The sequence below is a fragment of the Dunckerocampus dactyliophorus genome, chromosome 17, assembly GCF_027744805.1.
Source record: "Dunckerocampus dactyliophorus isolate RoL2022-P2 chromosome 17, RoL_Ddac_1.1, whole genome shotgun sequence".
Classification (NCBI taxonomy): Eukaryota; Metazoa; Chordata; class Actinopteri; order Syngnathiformes; family Syngnathidae; genus Dunckerocampus; species Dunckerocampus dactyliophorus.
The window spans coordinates 24,206,241-24,232,596 of record NC_072835.1 but is presented as its reverse complement, the minus strand read 5'-3'; the positions used below and the strand labels follow the sequence as shown (position 1 = coordinate 24,232,596).

The 26,356-nt window shown below is 45.7% G+C and overlaps 4 protein-coding genes and 1 pseudogene across 12 annotated transcripts; 3 read left to right on the top strand and 2 right to left on the bottom strand.

The window, feature by feature from the left end:
- LOC129170290 (multidrug resistance-associated protein 1-like) overlaps positions 1–1,806 on the top strand; it is a 29,789-nt pseudogene extending 27,983 nt beyond the window's left edge.
- Positions 1,807–7,651: 5,845 nt separating this feature from the next.
- ufc1 (ubiquitin-fold modifier conjugating enzyme 1) lies at positions 7,652–8,959 on the top strand. Its single transcript, XM_054757681.1, has one exon. The coding sequence runs from the start codon at positions 7,741–7,743 to the stop codon at positions 8,248–8,250; it is 510 nt and encodes a 169-aa protein (XP_054613656.1). The 5' UTR covers positions 7,652–7,740; the 3' UTR covers positions 8,251–8,959.
- On the bottom strand, positions 8,528–17,458 carry prpf4 (PRP4 pre-mRNA processing factor 4 homolog (yeast)). Its single transcript, XM_054757669.1, has 15 exons — positions 17,299–17,458; positions 16,625–16,807; positions 16,359–16,545; positions 13,778–13,865; positions 13,600–13,679; positions 13,268–13,361; positions 13,060–13,154; positions 12,906–12,964; positions 12,702–12,825; positions 10,618–10,707; positions 10,422–10,544; positions 9,193–9,300; positions 8,975–9,093; positions 8,724–8,830; positions 8,528–8,643 (listed from the first exon to the last, which is right to left on the bottom strand). The coding sequence occupies exons 2-15, from the start codon at positions 16,794–16,796 to the stop codon at positions 8,557–8,559; spliced, it is 1,533 nt and encodes a 510-aa protein (XP_054613644.1). The 5' UTR covers positions 16,797–16,807; positions 17,299–17,458; the 3' UTR covers positions 8,528–8,556.
- cdc26 (cell division cycle 26 homolog) lies at positions 17,358–18,599 on the top strand. 2 transcript variants are annotated; one of them, XR_008566574.1, is made up of 4 exons: positions 17,358–17,491; positions 17,723–17,808; positions 17,972–18,279; positions 18,323–18,599. XR_008566574.1 is itself a non-coding variant. In XM_054757682.1 (3 exons), the coding sequence occupies exons 2-3, from the start codon at positions 17,728–17,730 to the stop codon at positions 18,170–18,172; spliced, it is 282 nt and encodes a 93-aa protein (XP_054613657.1). In that variant the 5' UTR covers positions 17,358–17,491; positions 17,723–17,727; the 3' UTR covers positions 18,173–18,599. The 2 variants fall into 2 exon arrangements, 1 of the variants encoding a protein (XP_054613657.1); XM_054757682.1 differs by having other exon boundaries at positions 17,972–18,599.
- fer (fer (fps/fes related) tyrosine kinase) lies at positions 18,333–26,356 on the bottom strand. Of its 8 annotated transcripts, none has more exons than XM_054757663.1 (20): positions 26,248–26,356; positions 24,143–24,285; positions 22,680–22,811; positions 22,438–22,611; positions 22,254–22,353; positions 21,994–22,177; positions 21,772–21,918; positions 21,549–21,668; positions 21,351–21,473; positions 21,080–21,275; positions 20,905–21,003; positions 20,626–20,832; positions 20,420–20,542; positions 20,289–20,345; positions 20,099–20,214; positions 19,922–20,019; positions 19,733–19,856; positions 19,498–19,652; positions 19,295–19,417; positions 18,333–19,225 (listed from the first exon to the last, which is right to left on the bottom strand). In XM_054757663.1, exons 2-20 carry the CDS (start codon positions 24,212–24,214, stop codon positions 19,089–19,091), a joined length of 2,487 nt encoding a protein of 828 aa, XP_054613638.1. In that variant the 5' UTR covers positions 24,215–24,285; positions 26,248–26,356; the 3' UTR covers positions 18,333–19,088. The 8 variants fall into 8 exon arrangements, 6 of the variants coding, with proteins under 6 accessions (XP_054613638.1, XP_054613640.1, XP_054613636.1 ...); XM_054757665.1 differs by having other exon boundaries at positions 24,143–24,259; positions 26,248–26,326; XM_054757661.1 differs by lacking the exon at positions 26,248–26,356 and adding an exon at positions 24,935–25,094.

Here is a 26,356-nt window from a genome sequence, read left to right as displayed (position 1 = left end):
TCAGTCTTCTCAGGAAGTACAGTCTCCTTTGGGACTTCTTCATAATTTGTTGTGAGACCAGGTGAGGTCCTCGCTGATGTGTGTGCCAAGGAACTTGAAGGTTTTCACCCTCTCCACCTCAGTCTCATCAATAAACAGGGGTCTATGCGGCTCCTTTTCCCTTGTTCTTGGGTCGATGATCATCTCTTTAGTCTTATCTGTATTGAGAAGGAGATTGTTATCACGACACCAAGCTATGAGGTCCGCCACCTCTCTTCTGTATGATGTTTCAACACCACCAGTGATCAGGCCGATGACTGTAGTGTCATCCGCAAATTTAATGATGCTGGTGTTGTTCTGGGAGGCCACGCAATCGTAGTTGAAGAGCGTGTAGAGGAGCGGACTCAGCACACACCCCTGGGGGGTCCCAGTGCTCACAATTCTTGAGCTGGATGTACGATTGTGACTGTGCGACTGTGTGTTGGCAACACTGTCAGGAGATGGGGAAGATCTGGGTTGGATTCTCCCTTGGGCATTTCTGTGTGGAGTTTGCATTCTCCCCGTGTGTGTGTGGGTTTTCTCCGGGTACTCCGGTTTCCTCCCACATTCCAAAAACATGCATGTTAGCTTCATTGGAGACTCTAAATTGTCCATAGGTATGAATGTGAGTGTGTTTGTCTATATGTGGCCTGTGATTGGCTGGCCACCAGTCCAGGGTGTACCCCGGCTCTCACCCAAAGTCAGCTGGGATAGGCTCCAGCATACGCCGCGACCATAATGAGGATTAAGTGGCATAGAAAATGGATGGATCTGATCATTCAAATGTAATGAAAAAGTTATTTCCTTTACACCAGTGGTCCCCGACCATTGGGCCACGGCCCGCTTCGGCCCCACCCACAGAGCAGTACCAGGCCGCAGGAAACTTTCAGGCACAATAATTTAAAAAAAAGCACTTTAGGAAAATACATTTGAAAATAACTACATCAAATGTTGTGTAAATGCATATCCATTTTGGAAATATGTGCCATTATTTTATTCAAAAAGCTTATTGAGTGCTTTCAGAAAAACAAAACCCAGGATCATATTCATTTCATGCTTTTAATTTGATGTTGTTCCTGTCTTAGTTTTACACAACACATAATAAATAAGATCAATTTCGCTATAATGCAATATTATTGGACGATCATTTGCAGTAAATGAAGTTTAGGTACTTGTTTGTGTGCAGTCTTGGTCAACGGCAGCTGCTGTGCTTAGCGAGAGCCCTGCTGAGAAAAACCAAAATCCTTGTTCTGGATGAAGCCACGGCAGCTGTGGATTTGGAGATGGACCAGCTGATCCAATCCACCATACGGACTCACTTCAGCAATTGTACAGTCCTCACCATTGCTCACCGCCTGAATACGATCATGGACTACACAAGGTAGAATTTCAATACCTGGACATTTTCTTTTTTTTTTGTTTTTGTTGTTGTTAGAATAAGATATTTTAGGTGCCTTCCTTTCAGACATCTCCTGAAAATGAAATGGTAATTGAATCATTGTGAACTCTTACATGTTTTTTTTTAATATATCAAATATTCCATTGTCATATTTTTATGCATTTCAGTGTGGCGCAATTGTAATGTCACATCATACAAGACAAAGTTAGTCACTGACACGTATCATCATTCAGGTTGCTTCTGTCTTCTCAGGATCATTGTCATGGACCACGGCTCCATCGTGGAGATGGACTCCCCCTCACAGCTCCTCCAACAGCAAGGCCACTTCTATCAAATGTGCCATCAGGCTGGATTAGCTTGATGCACAAGCAAGCACCTGTCTGCGCCTGCATTCTATATCAGTATACAATTCACTGATGCTGTATATGTGAACACATCTGTAAAAGATTCCAGACAGGTTATATGCATTGATTTTTCAATTGCCTGGAGTCAATGTCAACTGTCATTCTAACCATTTGAATTAAAGTTAAGATTCAAGATTCAAGAGTTTTATTGTCATATGCACAGTAAAACAGGTAGTTATACTACGCAATGAAATTCTTATTCTGTTCATTCTACCTAAAAAAAAAGAAAGAAAACACAAGAAAATGAATAAGAGCAAAAGAAAAATTAATACCAATAAATTAAGCAACAAGAACAGAAGAGACATGAATACCAATAAATAAATAAATAAAGTGCTATGAGTGTGTGTGTGTGTTGCGTGCGGCGTGTGCGAGTGCTTCGTTGAGAAGCCTGATGGCCTGTGGGTAAAAGCTGTTTGCCAGCCTTGTGGTAACACCTTAGCAACTCAAAAATTGTGAAATAGGTTGACAAAATGCAAGTCAAGTCAGTTCTAAAACGAAATAACTGGAACAGTAAGTGGTATTGACAATGCCACACACGACTTTCTATGACTTCCGGAAGTGGGCGGGAATTCGAATAAAAGGTGTATCTCTGGAACCGAGAGAGTGCCTCATATCGTTGGAAAGCTTGTGGCCGAATTATGGCGGGCGGAAACTGGTTCCAAGTCGATAGGACCTACCGTTGGGGTGTTAAATGCTCGTCCAATCAGAATGCAACTTACCGAGGGGCTGGCAAGGATAGACCAAAGCCAGCTGCCAGGGAAGCACAAGGTGTGGTGCTACCAGCACACACTATACCAACGTGTGATTTGGCCCCTTAAGATCTGCTAGGTCCCCATTTCAGAGGTCAGCAAGATGGACAGCCTAACCAACAGATACATCAGGAAGTGGATGGGATTACCTCGCTGCTTCTCAGATGCAGGCCTCTTTGGATGTAACATGCTGGAGCTCCCTTTGAAATCCATCAGTCTCGGGTACAAGCAGGAGAAGGCACGCCTTGTACTTGAGATGAAGGACTCTGCTGACCATCTAATAAGGAGTGCAAAAGTCCCAATCCGCACAGGCCGTAAATGGAAAGCACCTGCCGAGGTAGAGAACGCCATCTCCAGCCTGCAACACAAAGTGGTGATGGGGTCAACCAAGACAGGTCGCACTGGCCTAGGCTGGGCAGCACCACGACAGTTCTGGTCCAAAGCTACCATGAGGCAGAGGAAGACCATGGTGGTGGACGAAGTCACCAGGGTGGAGCAGGAGCACTTCTACATAAAGGCGATATCCCAGGGCAGCCAAGGAGCCTGGACCGTGCAGAGGCACATCAGCTGGGCAGACATTTGGAGGACACCACAGAGCAGACTAAGCTTCCTGATCAGAGCAGCCTCCCATGGCCCCAGAACCTCACTCAGTGGTTCGGGAGTGAGGTAGGCTGTCCGCTGTGCAGTACCACCAAGGCTAGCCTCCAGCACATCCTATCAGGATGCAAGGTGGCGTTGACCCAGGGACGGTTTAGGTGGCGCCATGACCAGGTGCTAGCCAAGTTGGCAGAGCAACTTGAAAGATGCAGGGTGGCTGCAAACCGCACCTGGACAAAGGTAAGGCCGGCGCTAGCTGCTTTCGTCAAGCCAGGCGAAATGGGCAGAGCACCCACGCAGGGAGTTACCATCCTGAGACCAGGCAAAGAGTGGCAAATGCTGGTGGATCTCAGAAGACAACTGGTGTTCCCGAGAGAGATCATAACAACTACTCTCAGATCAGACATTGTCATGTGGTCTGCAGTGGAGAGATCAGTCCACTTGATCGAGCTAACCATCCCCTGGGAAGAGGGCATGACAGCAGCCCACGAGAGGAAACACCTCAAATACTCTGAGCTAGCGGCGGAGTGCCGAGAGGCTGGCTGGAGAGCCAGGGTATACCCTGTGGAAGTCGGAAGCAGGGGCTTTGTTGGCAAGACGGCAGTCCAACTGCTCCGCAGCGCTGGGATGACAGGGACAAGCCTGCGGAAAGCGTTGAAGGAGCTGGGAGAGGAGGCTGAGAAGGCGAGTTACTTGCTGTGGCTTCGGAGGAAGGAAAAAGGATGGGGGCTAACACCCCCTTGAGGGAAGCTGCAGGGAGTGGAGGGGAGACGTCCCCATACGCCACTGCCCCCCCCGCCGGGAGATGTACTGGTATAGGGGGCGAAACATCTGTGAACGGCGGCCTCCAGCTGACGACCCTGCAGCTGCCCGCATTAGCACCGGAGGAGGTGCGACAGGCCGGAAGGTCGAAGCCGGAACCAACAGCTGACCTGTGCAACGAGCATGAGAAGGTAGGTGAACATTTTTCCAAGTGTCACTGGGTAAGACTTTGAAATTGTGGGTTAACTCTAACCCCATTTCCAAGGTAACTTTTTTGCACTTACCTTCAATTTTTGGTGAAATTGGCCTGAGAAAACACAAACATGAGCTGCCTTGCTAGCTAGCAGTGATCCCCTTCAGGCGACCTACGGTAGCTTGTGACAGATATACAACGCAGTACACAAAGCAGTGCACAAAGGAGGAGGGGGAAAAAATGAATCGTTGTACACTTTAAGCTCCCTGAGCCCCGTCAAGTGACCTACGGTGACCTGTGGCAAACATGTATGAAGGCCATATAATTTCCTTCAACATTTCTTCATAGACATGTCTGTGAAGAGTGCTGAAGGGATCCTGATCCCGATGAGGGTCGCAAACATGACATCACTCCCTCCTCGAGGGCCCCACAGACTGGTGACAAACCAGCAGTCTGCTGAGTGACACCAGAAGCTTCAACCTCCAGGAGATGCTGTCTTTTGTGCATGACAGATGAAACGGGGCACTGCAGAAGCTGCGGCATCAGATGACGCTGCCATTTGGAGCTCATATTCAGATGGCTGCAGAGGACCCCACAGGCTGGTGGGAGACCCTCTGGTATTGCTTCCTTTTTTGTAATGGAATACTCAGTATTCTAAGATGAATTCCTGCATTGAAAGATTGTTTTATTTTCAAACGTTATCCCTCAAGAAACATTTTTTTACGTTTCTGTTCATGTTTCCATTAATATTGTTCTGTAAGACTGCATTTTTGATTTACATGATTCTGTATGTACTCTTCTGTACCACTGTTTGCAATTTGCAAAAAAAAAAAACACATTAAAAAATTCCTGCATTGAAGACTTATTTTTATGATGCAGTGTTCTTGAGTTACATTTTTAGTTTTCATTCAAAATGACAAATGAAGTGAGAGAAAAATAATTTTTAATTCGTGTACGTTTTTGGCAAAGTCGTCAATATTTTGTTACGGATTGCAAATGAACCAGTGCAAGCAATTGCTTCCATTATTTTTAACATGCTGCTTTGCCATGAAACATCTTCATTGTTTTGTTTTTCTTTCGTCGTTCCAAAAAGTGGTAAATGGAACACATTGAATACAGGAAGTAAAACCAGCGTTTCCACTCTACGTAGTTGATCGCGGCGGTGCGCCACTACAAAATAAAAGCAGCCACACCTTAAATTTTTTTTTTTTACTTGAAAACAATTTAAGTAATATATTGTATGAATGGATGCATATGCTATACGGATACATATACAGCTTATTATTTACACACCTATTGACCACAGTTAGTTTGAAAACGATTTAAAATATCATAAAAATGTTCACTGGGCTTTATTTTGATAACAAGCACCGGGATCGCCTGTCTGCCTTACTGGCACTTGCGCATGTGACCAGATACGTCTTGAGTTGACTTTCACTTTGTTATCGGGAGAATGAACAGTAGCCCGTAAAATGTGTAGCCAACTGACGACAGGTTGTCAGATGCTAAGCCTATCTATGCCAGCGTGTGTGATCGCTCACGTTTCAATCTCATTACACTTTTTGGCATCTTTGTTTACATGCCCGGCTGGCGGTACTAGCTAGCTCGGAGCTACAAGTGGCCATTACGTTCATGGGATACATCAATCATCCATCATCATCACACTTACTTTTTAAAGTGTCACTTAACAATGTTGCTCTCTTGTTATCATTATAATTCTTATGACTTGTATTCAAAGCACTAGTCTGTGTGGAAGTGGTGCAACAGAAACACGTGGTGTGTACAGCTTCAGACAGTGACGCTATCATAGGGGTCTCTAACAGGTAGCTCACCAGATGATGTGGAGTTCGCCAAACAATGTTTGCTTCACCTCGTAGTACTTTTATAAGTGTTCTATTCAAACACGACACTTGCATTTAATGACAAATGAGCACACTGAGTGGAGATGTGCTTTGGAAATAAAGTGTCGGCAATGCTCTCAGCAACTTTGCCATTACATTAACTAAACTTGAAACACTTCTATGCGAGACCAAGGCTAAAAACCCACAGCATTTCAGTATGTGGAATGAAATTATGGAACAGGTTGAGCAAGGAACTCAATGTACTAAGATGAGCAAATTCAAAAAACAATACAAGCAGCTGTTTGCTAAATACAAGGCAGAGGAGTCTTGAACTTGCTTTATTATGCTTGTCTTTATTTTTATTTATTTATTATTATACTGATTATTATATTTATTGTTCTGTTATGCTTGTTTGTATTTATTATTATACTGATTATTGTATTCATTATGAAAAAATCTTACTAATTATATCATCATATTGTTACATTACCTTATTATTATTCTATGTATTAAAAATGACATATGGAATACAGGAAGTGAATAATATGTCCTGTACAAGATGTGGAACGGATGGGGGGTAGGATTAAATAAGCTTTGCTTCTTCCTACTCCGTTTGGACATGTGAAAATTGCGAAATGAATCTTGTGATGTATTCCATTGTAACTTGCATGCATGTTCAAATAAAATTAAACCAAACCAAACCAACAGTTTTGCAATGTACCGGATTAATGTTCTGCTTGTTGTTTAAAAAAAGTTAAATAAGTTAATACATAAGTCATTAAGAAATTGTCATTTGTCATTTAAAAAAACTGCAGACGCATCAGCTGCAGCCCACCGCCACAGCTTCAAAAAATCCCAGGGAAAACCCTGTGAATAAATATGTTACTGATTGATGTGAAACACAAAGATTGAATGAGATGCGCTTCTTCCCACTCCTTTTCAAACATGTTACACTGTAAACGTGACGTGCACTAATGTAACCTGGTGTGCGTATGAAATACATTGATGTGTATTTAAGCCTTCCATCTTCCCAAACTAGACGATGATGTTGTGATGATGAAGCAGAAACCGATGAGGCAAACCAGTTCAACAAAGAGAACGGTCACATCTATGAAAGCATGGCGCCAACCAGTCTAGCATCTTTGAGACTTTGGGCCTCTTCCCAAACATTGCCTGCATCTGGAAAAAGGTGCAAGGGCCTCACTAAGATCCTATGGGAGGTCTGGTTTGACCCACTCCCAGTGACCATTCCATATGTGTGTATGTGACGTTTTATTACCCTTGATTTACTCTTCTGTCTAAACAGTCCAAACTGATATACTATTGTTTACTATTCAGCTGCTGGTCGAACTCTCTTCACCAGAGCCTCACCTTCCTGGAACACATGTAGAGACATATAAGATGTGGCTTTTTACATATTACTGTATCCGACACTACAGCATCAACCCATATACCAAACTAAACTTCAGCTAATGTTGGTGTCTTCGACTGGAGGAGGAATCAGTACAGTCACACACTGCCAAAATAATAGTAACATTGGGGGTAGAACAATTTAGAAAAGTTGTTTTTGAAATCACCATCTGAGTTATGAATAGTTCCACTTTGAGGAATGTGGAGTCAAAAAACAAAACCTCAATTACTTTATTTTGAAAGCCTCATGGAGGAAGCGTCTCAAGCAGAGACACGCCGGAAGTCCACGTCAGTTCGCTGAGAGGTTCTAGAGTGTGAGCCCCAACCTGACGCTGGTTATAGCACGGCTCCCTCACACACACGTTCGATGGCGGACGAGTGCACGCGCAAGGCAGTATCTCAGATCCCGCTGCTGAAGACGCACGCGGGCCCGCGAGACCGCGCGCTGTGGCCGCAGCGTCTCAAGGAGGAGTACCAGGCTCTGATCCGCTTCGTGGAGCAAAACAAGGCGGCAGACAACGACTGGTTCCGCCTCGAGTCCAACGCAGACGGCACGTGCTGGACCGGTACGTGCTGGTTCATTCACGAGCTGCTACGCTATGAATTCCGCTTGGAGTTCGACATTCCGGTGACGTATCCGGACACGGCGCCGGAAGTGGCGGTGCCTGAACTGGACGGAAAGACGGCCAAGATGTACCGCGGCGGAAAGATCTGCTTGACCGATCACTTTGCGCCGCTGTGGGCCCGCAACGCCCCGCGTTTCGGCCTGGCCCACCTGATGGCTCTCGGACTCGGACCGTGGCTGGCAGTTGAGATCCCTGACCTGATCAGCAAGGGCCACGTGATCCACAAGGAGCAACAGCGCAAGGTGGATTGACGTCACCGATGGCGCGTGAACCCTTTTCACAGTAGTAGACTCGGGTTCCAGAAATTGAGTTTTTTGGAGACATGAATCAACTGCTGATATTTGAACCTTAGTACAATAAATGTCCAAATACCCAAAGTGGAAGTGATTTTGATTAAAATGGAATAACAATGTGGTCCATCTTGGACTCTTTTCGCTTGTTGATCATTGGTATCGTTCATGAGGATGCTACCGTACCGGAAAGCCACAAAGACAACCATTTGTTGGAGAGCACCTGTTCAATTCCACATTTTATTAAAAAAAGCCAATGAGATGAAATCACTCAGACAACCAGAGTTTAAAAGTTCTGTCATAGGAGCATGTGGCAATCAGTTTCCCGTCAGGTGACACGTCCACGCCCATCACCTACAAATCACATGACAAACAGGCTGTGCTATTCTATTGTCCATCAATGGGACAAAACAAAGGAAAAACAATCATTTTACCTTTCCCTCATGTCCTGCCAGTGTCTTCAGTGGCATCCAACCAGGATGACTCCAAACCTTCGCCATGTTGTCATATGCGCATGTCAACAGGAAGTGGCCATCTGTGGCTGTAGGGGTGTACACACACACACACACACACACACATCAATGCTAACAGCAGAGGTGATCATAGAGCGCTAAAGTCACCGTAGAAACAAGGACCTATTATCAGCTCAATAGCTTCATTCCATGACAATTAGAAAAGTTCTTACGCTGAAATCTGACACCTGACAACAGGTTCTGGTGGGCAGGGACTGTGTAAAGACACTTCCTGTTCCTCAGATCCCAAACCTTACAGGTGTTGTCGCCACTTCCTGTTGCCAGATGGTAACTGAGAAGAACATGGGGTGTCAAAGACATTTCTGTTCTATCCTGTCACTTAACAATAACAGCAAAATGGTTCTCATGTGCTGTCCTGTGATTGGCTGACCCATTAGGTGAGAAGTGCAGGCTGTAGATTTCTTTCAGGTGTCCTTCAAGGAAAACAACACAGCGTCCTGTGCGAAGATCCCAAACTCTTCCAAAGGCATCCAGGCCACTGACAGTCAGGTGGGTTATCCACATAGATAATAACAATGTTTATTATGTACCATGCTGAAACCTTTGGCATGCATGACCACCTTGCTTTACATATGCATACAACAACTGCACTGTCTGTATCTATACATAGCTTTTTTGCATGTTTGTTACACTTAAATGTTTCAGATCAAACAACTGTAAATATTAGTCAATGACAACACAACTCAACACTTTATGCACTTTTAAATTCAACTTTAAGGGAGAAAAAAAAATCTAAAGCTAAAGCAGAAAACGGAAGAAGCAAAACAGCCCCAGACCATCACACTACCACCACCATACTTTACTTGTTGCTATGATGTTCTTTTTCTAAAATGTGGTGTTACTTTTACGCTAGATGTAATGGGACACACACCTTCCAAAAAGATCAACTTTTGTCTGGTCAGACCACAGAGTATTTCCCCAAAGGTCTTGGTGGTCATCAAGATGTTTTCTGGCTAAATTGAGACGAGCCTTAATGTTTTTGTTCAGCAGTGGTTTTGGTCTTGGAACTCTGCCATTCAGGCCGTTTTGGTCCAGTGTCTTTCTTATGGTGGAGTCATGAACACTGGCCTGAACTGAGGCAAGGGAGGCCTGCACTTCTTTGGATGTTGTTGTGGGGTCTTTTGTGACCCCTCGGATGAGTCGTGGCTGCGCTCTTGGGGTCATTTTGATTGGCCGGCCACTCCTGGGAAGGTTCATCACTGTTCCATGTTTTGGCCATTTGTGGATAATGGCTCTCACTGTGGTTGGCTGGAGTCCCAAAGCTTTAGAAATGGCTTTCTAACCTTTTCCACACTGATAGATCTCATTTCATCTCAGTTATGTTTTATCACTTTTTCACACAGGGCCATGTAGCTTTGGATTTTTTCCCCCTTGATAATAAAAAGTTTCATTTAAAAAGTGCACAAAGTGTTCAGTTGTGTTGTCAATGACTAATATTTAATATTTTATGTTTGATGATCCGATATTACAGTGTGTATGGGAGTAATGACGTATAATATAGTGTGTATGGGAGTAATGACGTAGGTATATTAGAGTGTGTATTGAAGTAATGATGCATATTATTACAGTGTGTATGGGAGTAGTAGTAGTAGTAGTTACCCAGTAGCAGCCAGTGATCCATCGGGATGAAAATGGAGGTCATGAACTCCTTTACTGTGACCTTCTTGATGAAGAATCTCCTCCTGAACCTCCAGATCCCAAAGACGCCATGAATGGTCATAGCTACAAGCACACCAGCATGTTGGAAAGACTCCCATCATACATGTGTAGATATTACTAGTCTTGGCACTGATACCATGTAGTTCCCAGGAACCTCCCAGATGGATGCCAGCACACTCGAGACACTCGCTCACTGTGGCCCTCGATGTCTGCCACTGGCTCATCGCTATGGCAACAACAAAGAACATGTTACTTGGAAATGATCACAGCTAAAAACAACTACAGTAATTAGTAGGCGAGTCATCCTGACAATTTCCACAATAATCTGTTCTTTTCATGTTTGTATTCCTGACAAAGAGAAGTTGCATTATAGATGCCAGCACACACATACAGTAGTTGCACTGTCATTATTTACATCCATCCGTGCATGCATCCACCCACCCACGCATACATCCATCCATCCATCACCGGCCATGGTAAAAGAGTGGGGAGAGACCAAGTCAGTGGGGACAAGATCTGGGCAGATGATCTGCCCCCCCCCCCCCCCCCCCCCTATCCCAGCCATCCTCTACCCCCCTCTCCATAACTGAAGATCAAGGCAAGGAAGGCCCCGGGACCGGACGGCATCAGCCCTAGAATCCTCAAGGACTGTGCTGACCAGCTCTGTGGAGTGTTCAGGCACTTGTTCAACCTTAGCCTGAACCTGGAGAAAGTCCCGGCCCTGTGGAAGACCTCCTGTGTGGTCTCGATACCAAAGACACCGCGTCCCAAGGAGCCTAACCACTTCAGGCCTGTTGCCTTGACGTCTCACCTGATGAAGACCATGGAGAGGATTATCCTGCAGCACCTGCAACCCCTGGTGGGCACTCAGCTGGACCCCCTGCAGTTTGCTTACCGGCCTGGGATCGGAGTGGACGACACAGTGATCTACCTGCTGCACAGATCACTGTTACACCTGGAGGACAGCGGGAGCGCTGTGAGGGTCATGTTTTTTGACTTCTCCAGTGCCTTTAACACCATCCAGCCGTCACTACTCAGAGTGAAGATGGAGAGTGTGGGAGTAGACCAACACCTGACTGCATGGGTTATAGACTACCTCACCAACAGACCACAGTATGTGAGGCTCCGTCACTGTGTGTCTGACATGGTACTCTGCAGCACAGGTGCCCCTCAGGGTACGGTGCTCTCCCCTTTCCTCTTCACCCTCTACACCTCGGACTTCACACACAACTCCACACAGTGTCACATCCAGAAGTTCTCCGACGACACAGCCTTTGTGGGTTGTGTTTCAGAGGGGAATGATCTGGAATACAGGACGTCATCAGGGACTTTGTCAGCTGGAGTGAGCTTAACCAGCTACAACTCAACACCAGCAAGACAAAGGAGATGATCATTAACTTCCAGAGGAAAACATCCCATTTCACACCGGTGAACATCCAGGGAGCGGACATAGAGTTGGTAGACAGTTACAAATTCCTGGGTGTTCACCTTAACAACAAACTGGACTGGTCCGTCAACACCCACGCCCTCTACAAGAAGGGCCAGAGTCGCCTCCACCTGCTGAGGAGACTGAGGTCCTTTGGTGTGTGCAGGACTCTTTTACGGACCTTTTATGACTCTGTGGTGGCCTCAGCCATCTTCTATGCTGTGGGCTGCTGGAGAGGGGGCAGAACGGACAGGGACAGGAGCAGGATCAATAGACTGATCAGGAGAGCGAGCTCTGTCCTGGACGGTCCGCTGGACTCCGTGGAGGAAGTGGGGGAGAGAAGGATGTTGGCTAAGCTGACATCCATCATGGACAACACCTCTCACCCGCTACATGACACTGTTGTTTCCCTTAGCAGCTCCTTCAGCAGCAGACTGTTACACCCACGGTGTAAGAAGGAGAGGTTCCGCAGGTCCTTCATACCGACCGCTGTCAGGCTCTACAACACCTGCACCACCTGAACCATGTTGTAGTCACTATGTATTCTTTGCTTGCGTATCTTGCTTGCTGCTGTAACAAGTGAATTTCCCTGCTGTGGGATAAATAAAGTACAATACAATACAATCCATGCATCCATCCATGCATGCATGCATCCATCCATGTATGCATGCATCCATCCATGGCCAGGACTTGTGCTGCTTTCAGTTGTTGCTGTGTTGTTGTTGTTGGATGGGTTGTGTTGTTTGTTGAGAAAACATTTTCAAAGTGCTCTCCCAATCAGCTGTGATTTTAACCTGTCCAGGTTCCAAAGCTTCACTGATCCATCTGCAGCACATGAGGCCAAACTGACATCTGATTGGTCAAGAGACATGCCGGCCTGCGGACGGAAGACCACTGCTCCCACGTTGGTGTTGTGACCTTCAGGCAATCAGAGACAGAAAGGGATGGAGTCTTTTTTCATATGATGACATATTGACAACATGTCAGGCTCCGCCCACCTCTTAGTGTGCGAATCAGGGTGCAGTCAGGGACAGACCACAGTTTACACAAACCACTCCTATGGGCAACAGGTGATGTTAGCATAGCACTAGGTCACTGCGTGTGTGTGTGTGTGTGTGTGTGTGTGTGTGCGCGCGCACGCGCACACATTACCAGGAGGCGGTGGCCAGCATTTTGGAGTCGGGACTGAAGTGGCAGAAGCTGATTGGCCTATCGTCACCGATTTGACTGCAGAAGTTGTTCAAGTTCTGAAGAAGAAAATGAGTGAGATGTTTTGAAAATGGGCCCGAAAGAGTTGATTGTAATCATCATGAAAAGGATTGTGCAGCTTTAACAAAGCTAGCATTAAAGTCTGTCTCACTCTCAGACTCTTGTGTAACTCCTGTTGCCGGATGGTCCTGGCTGCCTCGCACATATCCTTCTGGGCCCGGGCCGCCTCCAGACGCCTCATCGCCCTGACAGGCAGCACACAGACACTTCCTGTTTGACTAAAATCAAAGCGTGGCCATGACAAACACAAGCTAGCTCAAAGGAAGGCCACATGAGCAGAACCTCATCATACTGTTACAGAAGGAAGTCGAAGATGGCCGCCACGTGACTTCTCCCACTTCCTTCCAGCTGTCACACATTTCTCAAATGTCTCAACTCAAATGTTGCTTTACTCACACACTGCTCAAGTCGTTGGCCAATTACCTGGGCAGAGAGTAACGGGCCAACCAAAGACGTGCATCTTTGAGGGAGACCGGGCCTTCATGGTACCAAGTCTGCTGACACTGTGATTGGTCAGGAAAAAACAACACATCACAACGCCTCAACACACTCCTGCGTGTGTGTGTGTGTGTGTGTGTGTGTGTGCTTCTGTCAAGCCAACCTCTTCCTGCGATCTCTTGGCTCGGTCTTCATCTCTCCTGGACTTCTTCAGAGCGTCTGGACCAACCACAGACAAAACACCACGCAGCCTGAAAAGTGGCCAATATGGCTGTCAAAGAGTGGAAGGTGGAAATACTATCAAGTTGGCATTTGCATATCCACTTCCTTGACTGACTGTTGGCAACATTGTGTGTGGAATACGCCGTTTACCTCTAATGAGGTGCAACGTTTTGTGGGAGATTGGTATGTGTTTTGGATGCAGCAAAATGAAACGTACGTTCCTGCGTTTTGTATTATTTATTTAATTGTCTATTTCACCAACTTTTTCATGTCACAAAATTACGGTGCTCAAACAGGCTGAAATCTGATCTGATTTGTTGTTTGTTTAATGTTTGCAGTATATTTTCACATGCCTATGCTTCCAACTACTGTAGTCTGTGCGTGGCGACCCTCTCAGAAACTGCCAGTATGCCAGTGAATGCTCTCATTGGCTGGTAGACCTTTCAGGAGAATCACCCATTTACGTTTGCTTGCTTGTTACTCCTCACCACACTCACTTGCAGCACTCACTAACTAGCGCCCCGCCTCTCCCTACTGGGACAAAGAGGCTGAATAACTGACAAGAGGGTTCACTCACTCCCTTCGTTCCGCTATAGAACCAACACGGCCAGGTGCTGAGACAGATGCAAAGTGAACCCTCTTGTCCTGAAAATAGATATGCACATGTCAATATATTGAGATCGGCAAAATGATCCAGTTCCCTTTTATTTATTGAATGGTTAATTGATTTATCAATTATCGTGACCGGTCTAGTTGTGTTGTGTTCAGGGTAAGACTGGGCGATTACATGATTGCGACTGCCGTAAATTTCAGGAGGATTACAGTGATCAGCTGTTTGCACATTTATGCAATTATAGCTGGTGGAAATGTCTGTGACAACAACTGCCAATCAAAGTTGACCTTTTCCGACACCACTTCTGTTTGTATGTTGCAGGAGAAGTAAAAGGAATGACCAACGTGGAATAAACACCGAGTGGAGGGCAGCAAAATACAGTTGATGCTGAGAAGAAATGTTTCCTATTCTTGCTTGTGTGGCGGTGGTTTGGATATCTCCCAAGTGATGTGGAGAAAGTCAAGCATGTTGGGGCAACAATCAATAGTCTCATTATTATTTACTTGCCACAGGCGCTCGGCAGTGGCTCAGGAGGTTTGTCCCTGGGCAAACCACACTTCACCACACTGGTGTATGAATGTTTGGCAGTCCTCGGAGAGGCCATATCACTGATCTGTACTAATAAGTCTGGATAGCTCATACGTCGCACGCGCCCATGCAAGCCGCTGAAGCCACAGAGAGGCCATCTTAGCACTCACATCTCGTACGTAGCAGACTACATTGGCACAGCGTACATAGTGTACAAAGCAGATGAAGAGGCTAACAGAACATCTATATTTGACATTAAAAAGCGGGGAGATTCTCCCATTCCTTCAAGTAACGCAACCTTGGTCCCTTAAAAACCATTTGATACGTTATTCTCTATCTTTTGGCTATATTAAATGTACTTTTTCCCCTTCCAATTCTCATTGCCTTTGGGACAAAATTCTACTGTGCACCCTGGCTCAGCACTCCCCTATAGCAATGATAGTTTTACTCCTCTAGAAAGAGATTTTCATTTGAACTGCATATCCCATCCCTTTTTTCCACTAAAATCCATGGTCATGATCCTTTACTTTTTATTCTTACTTTCATACAATTCACTATGCTCTCGTCTGTACAAAATATGAATCATAAAAGAGAGTGACTTTGGACAAGTTTTAAAATTATTTAACATGTTGCAGATTTTTTTGTTTGTGTTATGAAATAGAAATAACCTCTTTTCTGATATAGAAATATAGCTGAACAAAAACCACAGGAATAATATGTAATATAATATGTAATAATATATAAACATTGTCTCCATATGGGGGTTCATTTGAAATTCAGGTAAACACCCCCCCCCCCCCAGAAAAAAACATATTTTTTTTATATTTGCAAGCAGCCGCAAATGATTTAGTAGTCTAGTGGTGGTTGTTTGTTCCCATATCCCCCACGGCCCCCCATGTAAAGTTGTAAAGCAAAGTTAGTCTGAAGACTAACCTTGCATTTAGTGTGAGTGGCTAACAAACTAACAACACACAAATTCTCACATAAGTCAATGTCCGAGAAGTGTTTCTTGGGAGTGGTAATATGGCAGCCACGTGGCTTCACAAGTTATTGACCAATGGTCTATCCACATTTATTAGCCATATGTGCGAATTGGCAGCCATGTTTCCGTCAGAGTGAAGCGCTTTCAGTGCCTTGAAAAGCACTAAAATTTAATCCAGTATTACAAGTATTATGTTAATCCAATTTTGAAATCATCGCTAGTTTCTTTCGTTTTTAGTACAGATGCTTAAAAATTGTGAGTTTAACAACAATATAAAAAGTTGTGATAATAATCAATCCAAGGTGTGATCAAATATATATTGTGAAGCTTTTTTTGGCCATATCACCCTGCCCTAGTTCAGGGTGACAGAGTGGTTCATGAGGAAATGGTGTCACAAACCTCTCCCGTCGGTCGGCGGGCCCCTCTCCAAACAAGGTGATAGGCTCTCCGAGTGCTCTGAGTCCCGCCTTGACTTCAGTGTCGTCTGTGGAAACCGTGATCTGTCGCGCTCGCCGCCGCCGCTCAAACTCTGCAAGTGCTTCCTGTTGTCGCTCGTTCACATGGTCCTCCAGCTCCAGAGTTTCGTCTGCAAAGCATCACGGGACAGGGAGTCACATCCTGGGCAGGCACATTGCTTTAGGTGCCGAGGCTGTATTCAAACTCACAAGACGAGATGTTGATGTTTCCCGCCTCAATTCCCGCCTTGACGGCATCACTTCCTGTCACAAAGCCGCTCAGAGTCTCTGCATTCAAACGCTCACGCTCTTTTTCTTCCAGGCTTCCGTAGAAAACACGGCCTTTCTTCGGGGCCGGAGCTACTTCCTCATCGTCTGACATCCTGCGGACACCTGGGACAACAGGAAAGACTTCAAAATCAAAGCCCAAAAGAGTCACTGCAAATGTAATAAAAATAATCACAGAAACATCTAAACGTGTTCAATCATATTGATGCAAAGAAATGACAATGACGATAACATTTTGTCACAGTTTTATGCAGAATACTTTTGTAAAGCTACTCATTTCTTTTCTTTTTAATTTTTTTTTCTCATTGTCCTCAAAAATGATGATGGTAAACATAGCAACATCACTGATATCATCTCTCACGCACAGAAGCTGATCCAAAGCTTGAAAACATAACAAGATAGAAAAAAGTTGAAAAACTCTAAAAGGAAAAATGCTAGCGGTCTGTTAGCGGCTAGTATTAGCAACAGCAGAAAGAACGGTACGAAGCGTAACACAAGTAACACAAGACAATTGAAACACTTCAATTTGATCTGATATATAACTAACTAATGCCCAATAATCATTACAATCAGCTCTTAATTGTCTTATAACTCACACTTGAAGGAAAGCAATTGGCGCCGCGCATGTGGTGGTTGAGTTTCTTATCACGTGACCCGGATATATGTAGGACGTCCTTTTCCGGGTTGAAGGTTACTCTTCCTGCAGAAGCAGCGGAAGCTCCAAAACCATCATCCGTGAAAGCCACGGAATTCCATGAAGACGCAGTTGAACCTGAACACAATTGTCAGGTAACTTTCCATCAAGTCTGTTGGCATCGAAGTACGAAGTGGTGAAATAAACAAGGTCGCCATTTTTACGGTTAGCCGCTTAGCTTTAGCTTATGTTGAACGTACATCATGTCAGATCAACCTTTTAAGAGAAGTAGCAAACTGAAGTAAATCGTTCCCGCTGGCCAAAGTGATTCAAAGCTATCGCTTGAGTTCTAATGTCAATGTACGTTGTTCAAATGTTTGTCAAAGACAAGATGTTGAGGAGAAAACCGACTCGTTTGGAGCTGAAGATGGATGACACTGACGAGTTTGAGAGCATCAAGAAAGAGCTTGAGGTAACAATTATTCATATTTATTATTTTCACACTGACTGTGGACCCCCGAAAGATGTATTCTTGTGTCTCTAAAATATACTTTTCGTCTTATACGAAACAAATAGAAATACAAGGTATCAGAAAATACGCGCCACCATTCTTTGCGTCCAAATCTTATTTTCAGGCCCGGAAGCGTCAGCGTGAAGAAGCGGAATCAGGAGGTGGAGTGGGCGGGGCTTCTGTCGTGGGTGTGGACGTCAGTGGGGCGGAAGCTTCGTCGTCTTCAGCTGCATCGAGGGCGGAGCTTATCAACGAACGTATCGGCTACAAGCCACACCCCAAACCAGCCACCCTGCCCACGCTGTTTGGAAGTTTACAGTTTTAATTAATGACACGTTCATGTTGTTTAAGTGTATGATACGTAAATATTACAATCTGACAGTGCTATTGTCGCAATGTCCCCAAGGGGATTACTAAAGTAAGTTATTTATGGCTGCAGTGTGGTGTTCAAGAGTACGTCGGTGTGGTGACTGAGGCTGCTGGGAGTTGTTCAACACTTTTCATTTTATTTTCATTATAAATGTATCAATATGGTCTTATAAAAGGCTTAGTCACATGGAACTAACATGAAAAAAAGCATTTGACAATATACAGATCAGTAGGTGGTCTGGTGCTCTGATGTCAGTATCAAGGTCCACCCTCTCCATCACTCACATCTACAACACAACAGGAGAGTGCTGACCGTATTGTCAAGAAAAGGTCACCCTGGAACATTTTTTTTCCAACAAATAAATAATCCCCTGCTCATTCTGGATGTGGTCTGCTGAATTCAGGAATCAATAAAAACAATATAAATACAACTTTAAAAAGCCCTGATACAATACACATTCCTTATATCATTTCCGTAACATTAGAAAAACGAGTCATTTGATTGACAGGTCGAGGTCCCATCCTCTTTGCATGTTAGCCGTCACTACGTGTTTGTTTTTTCATTGGGATGTTGTACATCACCACTCATCTCCCATCTAGTAAAATGCTGCATGTAGTGCGTTAGCACGCGTTGGCATACTGAGCCGCTCACTTCCTGTTTGACCAACAAACTTGCTGTTCACTGCCTGATGTGGTGTTTCCAGACGCTGAGCCGGGTGGCAACGTCCATGCTGACATACGCATGCCATCTCAAGGTATGGCACGTTCACATGAGTGTTTTTACCCGCCAGCACCTTGACCACGCCTACGTCAATCACACAAACCTAAAATCCACGCTGAAAACAAGGCTGCACTTCCTGTCCAGGACAACCTCACTTCTTCTTGATGGCGGCAAGGTCTCGCTGCAGTTCAGAGAACTTTGGTCGTTCTTCCGGGTTGTACTGCCAGCAGCGCTGCATGACTTTGTACACGTCATCAGGACAACGCTGAGGACACGCCATCCGGTAACCTAGCAACCAAAGCAGTTAATGTTGGCGCAGCAACAACTGTTGATGATGTGCGGCCTCGGCGTGCTCACCCTTCTCCACTTGCTCTCGAGCCTGCTGGTTGGTCATCCCAGGGTAAGGACAAACCCCCAGACTGAAGGTTTCCCACAGGAGGATGCCATAACTCCACACGTCACTCTCTGAACTGTAACGACCTGCATGCGCACATGGTGGGACAAAGTCATGCTCATGTCACAAAGGTGAAATGCACCTAACGTCAAAACTAAGACATTACCGTAATTAAGAGCTTCTGGTGCCGTCCATTTAATGGGAATCTGTTTGAGTCCAGACGAGGAATAAACACCGTCATCTTCCTGACGACTCATCCCAAAATCACTGATCTTCAACACGCTGCCCTCGCCAACCAGACAGTTCCTGGCCGCCAGGTCCCTGACACACGCAGACAGGTGAGGGTCTCACCTGCTATTTTTGGAACATGATGTCATGACACAGCACATTCCACAAGTTACCTGTGGATGCAATTCTTACTCTCCAGGTACGCCATGCCCGCAGCAGCGTCCACGGAGAAACGTACAAGCTGCTTGGTCTTCAGCTCGTCCTTCTTCTTCCTCAGGAATGACAGGAAGTCTCCACCTGATGGACATAGTGAAGGCTCAGAAAGACGCACGGCACACGAAGGCCGAGAGGGCGCCACCTACCAGGAACCAGCTCCATGACGATGTAGATGGGCTGCCTCTGAGTGCAGACGCCAATCAGCTTGACGATGTTGGAGTGGTCGTACTGTTTGAGGATCCTGAACACAGCACACACGTAACATGCTCATCAAGCTCTTTTTTTCAAGGAGCAAACCCAAGAAAGATGGCGGCACTCCCCTGGCCTCAGACAGGAAGCGGATCTTGAGTTCTGGAGGTAAATCTTCTTTGCAGGTTTTAACAGCCACTGGTGTTTTGTCACGCAGCAACGTCCCTTTGAACACCTCACCAAAGTTACCCTGTCGAGCGGACAGAGCAGAAGATGATGGGACACACGGGAGACGAGAAGACCGATGACAGGAAGTGACGTCACCTTTCCAAGCAGCTCGCCGAGCATCACATCTTCGTGGTTGAGAATCCACTTTTTATCCTGCACAGACAACATGAACACAGCCATCTTAAGATCCGTCATGGACTGTGCTGTGAGGATGTGCGTGTGGTTGCCTTGACGACGGGGTTGAGGAGCACCACTCCAGACTTTTTGGTGATGAGCTGCTTGGTGGAGAAGTGGTGCTCGATAAGCTGAGGGATGGTGGCGAAGCCCGTCCCCTCAAAGCGGTACTGACTCTACCAGACAGAGAGAGAGAAAGCGACCAGTCAAGCGACCACAGAAAATGCTGCTCAGAGGAGGTGTGGCCTATTCCACCTACATCAGCAAACTGGATGATAAAGTGTCGCCGCTGCTCGTCAGAGAACACCGACAGGACGTACTCGCCGGGTTTGCCATGGCTCTCTCTCACCAGAAAGTCCCCCTGCTGCCGAAGTAGCTCTTGGGCCTCAGTGCGAGGAATGGCGCCATGGTACCACTCCTGCTCCGCTAGGGGGCGCTCCGATGACGGGATCACATCAAAGAAGTGCTGTCACACACACAAGAGACGGCATGTCACACGCCTCACCAGCCGTGGCACCGTGATGGGAAAGCAGCTCACTGAGGAGGACGAGCCCAACATGGCTTTTGGCGAGCGAATCATTCCGGCCAGGGAGTGACGCAGCGTGTCGAAACGTGAACTCTTCTCCTTATTTTTATCCTGAAAAACATGCCCAAAACAATGGACTTTATTTTGAAAAACTCACTGGGGTCAGAGATGAACACAAAAAGTTTACAGTGGAGCCAACAGAGCGAGTGTCGTCCTCGTAGGGAAGAGTGAGAGGCGGCGGTGGTAGGGGTGGGGAGGCGGCGGCTATCTTGGTGTCCAACAGGGCCTTCTGCGACAAGAGGCGGGCTTCTGAGCTGCGCAGTGATTGGACAGTTTGACGGAGCTCAAGGAGAGACAGTTTCTGACTGAGGAGGAGGACGCAGCTAAAGACAAGCGACAGAGATGCAGACAGTCAACACAGACAAACAAACAGAGAGACACGACACACAGACACCGACTCGCTCTTCCTGTCTGTGTTCTCTTGACTCGTTTGGATCTTTGAGTCCAGGTCGTCCACCAGAGCCTCTTTGGTCCTCAGGTTCTGCTGAGTCAGCGCGAGCTCCTCCGTCGCAGAGGACAACCTGAAGATAGGTTCAGGTGTGAGATGTTCAGGAAGGCATTGAAAGGCGGGAAGAAAATTGGGGGAGTGGCCTCACATGGTCTGCAGACTGTCAGCCGTCAGCGTGTTCCAGAGGATCTCATTGGCCGGCATATTGTCAGTCTCATCCAACAGAGACGTGTCAAACTCCACACTGGCCTCTGGGATCTCTGGAGACCTGTGTCACACATGTGCGCGCGCGCGCGCGCACACACACACACACACACACACACATTGAGCACCACAAGACAGCAGGAAGAAGAGGATGTACCCGCTGTCACCATGGCAACCTGTAGGCATCGATGAAGTGCTGGTACTCTACCAGCGGGTCAATCTGTTGAACGGCTGCTGAAATCTCTTGGTGAACTTTAACAACTTCCTCTGTCAGCAGACTGCTGATCTCACAGTACTCCTCCAGAATGTTCTTCCTGCACACACGCACACACAGTGATGCTGCGCTGCTCATCATTGTCTCGTACAGCCAGTGTTGCGAGGTCACCCACAAAGCGAGGGTCATGTCCTCCTGCATCGTCTGCAGGGCGTCCAGCAGAGCGGGCGCTGCACGCCGTCTGTGCTCTTCTTGTTGCGTCTGAGCTCCGCACACCGCCACCACGTACTGATTGTGCAAGTTGTGTAACTTGGCTGTGGCTTTGTTGTAACGCTCGTGAGCACGCTCTGTCTCTCGTCCTGCAATTGGTCAGTAAAGTTGCTGACAGACTACTTCCTGGTCGTGACGTATACAAATTAAGAGCGCAAGTCAAACCTTTACTGAGAGCTTCTCGATACTTCTCTTTGGCATTGTTTGCGTCACGGCTCAGCTGACGATAAGTCGACTTCAGCTTGTCCAGGTCGCTCCTGGTAACCTAGCAACAACAACCAGCACTTCATTTTCTTACCTTCTTCTAACACACACACTTGTTCACGTCAGCAGTTATCTCCCAGCAGACCTTGTGGTTGTGGCTCTCCAGCAGCTGATGAAGACTCTGGTAGCTCTTCTTCACATGCTGCTTGTCTCGGATCAGTGTGGCCAGGCGGTGCAGAGGACCCGAGTTGAGGTCGTCCGCGTGACTCCTCATGACGCGACCCAGCACCTCCGTCTGACGTACCACCTGTGACCAAGTCTAACACGCACGCTCACGTTGTCAGTGCCGCAGCAGACAGGAAATGAAGGTGGTGTGATGCTGATCACCTTGCTGACGGTGCTGACGTAGTCTGCCGCTTCATGTTTCTCCATCTGCTGGGTCATGCTGAGCAGCAGGGCGGCGTACTCTTTGTCGCTCTTCACACGCAGAGTCATAAAACGTTTGACGGCCTCCAGCAGCTGGAAGACCACATCCTGGTCACATCGATACCGAAACACCAACACTTCCCACACCACATCTTCATGCTTTCAAACATCATTAACAGGAAGGCAGTGCAAAGTAACCAATGTTGGTGGGAACTACTTTTTCTTCCACCTGAGTAAAGTGTGTCATGCGTAAGCGCAGCGGCACACTGCTGAGTCAGTCAGGCTCACCCTGTCGAAAAGCCTGGCCGATCATGAACGGAGCCTTTGGGAACAAAATCAGTTGGGAATAAAGTTGTCAATCTTATTGTACTTGTTAATAAAGAGTCACTTATTTGACTTTGGTTCTTTTTTTATTGTTTAAAAGACCATTTGCATGTATTTTCTATGTCCCATGTTGTATGTTAGCCTGCACTTCAGGGTTTCAAATAAATCTGATGTTTTAATTATTTGTTAACATTTCAAATACACTACTTTTTAACATTTACCAGACACATAGTATCAGTAACACTGATACCAGCCTAAATTTGACTCTGTATCAGATCGGAAACTAAATCAGTGGTATCACACATCACCACTGGTGACCTCATCTGCAGGCCACACCCACACAAGATGCTAACAGCTTTGCCAAAACCGTGATGGAGAAGTAGGATCCAATCAATTTGATCAAAAACATTGATCACCACCTTGACTTACGGCTTTCAGAGGTTGGTGGATATGTACGATCTCCCATAAAACGGAAATTTAGTCAGTAAACACGAGACTCGCTCCAAAAGTAATTACAGCACAGTGCACAACTGAAGGGAAAAGCCACTATGTGCTGCTAGTAGGAGTAGTAGTGCTACTGTCAACACTGGCCTTTGGTGACATGAATTAGGAATGATGGTATCTTAACGTGTGTATTGGTAGGATGATGAGAAGGTGGGCCGTCAACAACAGGCAACTCTGCATGCACAAGATGCATGTCGCATTCACACAGGCTGGGGTATCACAAAACTCACTGATCCTCTGACGGCGACAGTAATAACTTTACAGTGGAGTGGTCTACAAATTGACATGAAAACGTTACTAGTCCTTTAGTTGTATTTTTTTTATGACTGTTTCCATTTAATTGTTGTATTTATGTTTTATTGCTGTACTTCATGTGTTCTGCGTACAGTGTGAGTGACTTAGGAGTTAGTCTGGGTGTACAATCCAATGTACATCACAGTCTACGAACGGACTCAATATAACCACTGGAGGTTCTACTCAATGACACTGACAGTACAAATGTTCATCCATTTACGATGTCAACAATCCCACGTCAAGTTGAATTCCTTCAAACAGACACTTTGTTAAAGTTGCAGAGGACAAACAAAGAAGGGTACCTTTAATTCCCAGTCCTGCAGCTTCAGTAATCCCTCATGGGAATTTCTAAGATCCCGACCAAAGCCCATCATGTGTCAGAGGTTGAACGGTCAAGAGAGGAAAGCTTGCATGATCCACTGTGGACAGACAAAGACTAAATTATCTGAAAACAAAGAAAAACAAATTAAGTTTACAAATTACATTGAATTATGTTCACAAAACCCGTTTTTCATATTACATTACAATTACAGTTTATTAAAACTTACTGTGTGCTTTAACATGAAATTTCATTTCACACAACTTGAAAAACCTTTCATCACTTTGGATTCAATCCTGTGCAAAGCCATTCAAACTTGCAATAACAAACTGTCACGTCTCCCCTAAGGTACTTCCTAAAGCCACACAAGCAACAATCAAAGTGTGGGAAAAGGTGAGGCTTGCAAAAATTATACACACAGCATAAAGCTTGCATCGAGATAATGTAGACATAGCACAGGACTAGCATAGAGAAGAGCTATCGCAGATATAGCACAGGGCTAGCATAGTGAAGCGCTATGACAAAGATAGCAGAGGACTAGCAGAGCCCATTCTAGTGAAGCTAGTCTGCCAACAACATGAACATCAAAGAAAACAACGGACAAAGTCAAGTGATGCCTAAAAACAAAGTGAAGCACCGACAGCCATGAACTTTGAGACTTTTTGTCGTGTTTATCAGGTGATTTAGCGGTAAACGCCGACGAGGGAGGGGAAGAAGGAGTGGAGGAATTCGAGGATTAAAGAGGATTTTGTCCCTTTTGTGCCCACTAACCCACCGTGAGGGGCGGTTGTTGAGGGTGACACATTCGGTCACCGCTGTCCTCTACTGTCCGCGTCTGCGCTCATCTCGTTTTTAAAACCAAATTTTCTTCCCGGTTTGACAGTTTCTTCCCAGTTTCGTGCCCCGAAGAGCTAACAGCTAAAGCTAACAGGGAGGGGCTTCCGGCGGAAACCGAAAAAGAAGCGAGGACGCCATATAACGTTTTGAATAAATCAGTCCGACAGTTTTATATAGCATTTACTTTTAATGAAGAATAAAACATGATTCTTTGTTGTTGAATGAAAGCAAAGTAAAGTAGTGAACTTCAGCATTCTGTAGTCAGGGTTAAGGTCATATGTTTGTGTGAATGATGTGGTCTGACGTTTCAAAATATACCGCTTCATCAAGTCCTGTGAACTAAGTGAATAAAAGAGTGCAAGATTTAGGCTGCATTCCAATAGCACTTTGGGTTGCCCTCCGGCCGCCATCATAAATGTCGTGAAGTGGACTTGGTAACCATGTTGGTGACATCCATACACAAAGATAGACGCCGCATCGAGCGCTGAGCCGTACGTCAATGTCGCCGCCATATTGGATGTGTCAAGGCTGCGCTGTAAATGAATACAAGTAAATGTACTTACTTTCACAAAGCGCCTTTCTACAAATAAATTAAAGTTAATTCCTCTCGTGTATACATTCACACACGTACTAATATACTTGGGAAATAGCTGGGCACTAAAAACGATGTATTTGATCCTCACATTTATGGTGCCTGTTTCCCAAGTATCTTAGTGCGTTTAAGCATTAGTGCTTAATGTATAAACGAGAGTAATTAACTTCAAATTCTTTATTCGCTTTATGAAAGTAAGTACATTTACTTGGATTCATTTACAGCGCAGCCCTGACACATCCAATATGGCGGCGACTGTGATGTACCGCCGCAGTGGACAAACCCACTAGATGCGGCGTCTATCTATGTCTATGGTGACAGTCAATATCTACCCGGAGGGTTGAGGGAGCAAGTCTTATATTACCCACAATGCATTACAGTGGTGCAAGAAAAATACATCCACAGGGTGGCAGTACAGAACATCAAACACTGTTTGTTTGGAAGAAGATGCATCAAATGAGCAAAGTCATGATTCGACTGGACTACTTTGACAGTGGCAACATGTCACAACAACCAATTTATTAACAAGCTAACAAACAATGATAGCTAGCCATAATGATAGCTCGAGTAAAAATAATTATTTCTCAACAATTACACTAAATCGAAACAAACAAGCCAACTTTGTAAACTAATAAACTAAACTGCCTTCTATTTCTCACCTCCACTCCTCCCACATCCACACGTGGCCTCCGCATGACGTAAGTAATGACGTAATATAAAATGCCTGGGGAACGTCAAGGAGGGCAACTCAAACTACTACTGAAAAGC

What these genes read in the sequence shown, in the direction of transcription:
- ufc1 (XM_054757681.1), top strand. Translation starts at nt 7,741, where the DNA reads ATGGCGGACGAGTGCACGCGCAAGGCAGTATCTCAGATCCCGCTGCTG.
- prpf4 (XM_054757669.1), bottom strand. Translation starts at nt 16,796, where the DNA reads ATGTCAGACGATGAGGAAGTAGCTCCGGCCCCGAAGAAAGGCCGTGTT. An exon ending in ATGCTGGCCACCGCCTCCTG is followed by an intron (nt 12,965 to 13,059) that starts GTAATGTGTGCG and finishes TGTTGCCCATAG; the next exon opens with GAGTGGTTTGTGTAAACTGT. An exon ending in CCTGATTCGCACACTAAGAG is followed by an intron (nt 12,826 to 12,905) that starts GTGGGCGGAGCC and finishes GATTGCCTGAAG; the next exon opens with GTCACAACACCAACGTGGGA.
- cdc26 (XM_054757682.1), top strand. Translation starts at nt 17,728, where the DNA reads ATGTTGAGGAGAAAACCGACTCGTTTGGAGCTGAAGATGGATGACACT. An exon ending in GCATCAAGAAAGAGCTTGAG is followed by an intron (nt 17,809 to 17,971) that starts GTAACAATTATT and finishes TCTTATTTTCAG; the next exon opens with GCCCGGAAGCGTCAGCGTGA.
- fer (XM_054757663.1), bottom strand. Translation starts at nt 24,214, where the DNA reads ATGATGGGCTTTGGTCGGGATCTTAGAAATTCCCATGAGGGATTACTG. An exon ending in TCGGCGAGCTGCTTGGAAAG is followed by an intron (nt 20,215 to 20,288) that starts GTGACGTCACTT and finishes TCCGCTCGACAG; the next exon opens with GGTAACTTTGGTGAGGTGTT. An exon ending in CGTCATGGAGCTGGTTCCTG is followed by an intron (nt 19,857 to 19,921) that starts GTAGGTGGCGCC and finishes TATGTCCATCAG; the next exon opens with GTGGAGACTTCCTGTCATTC.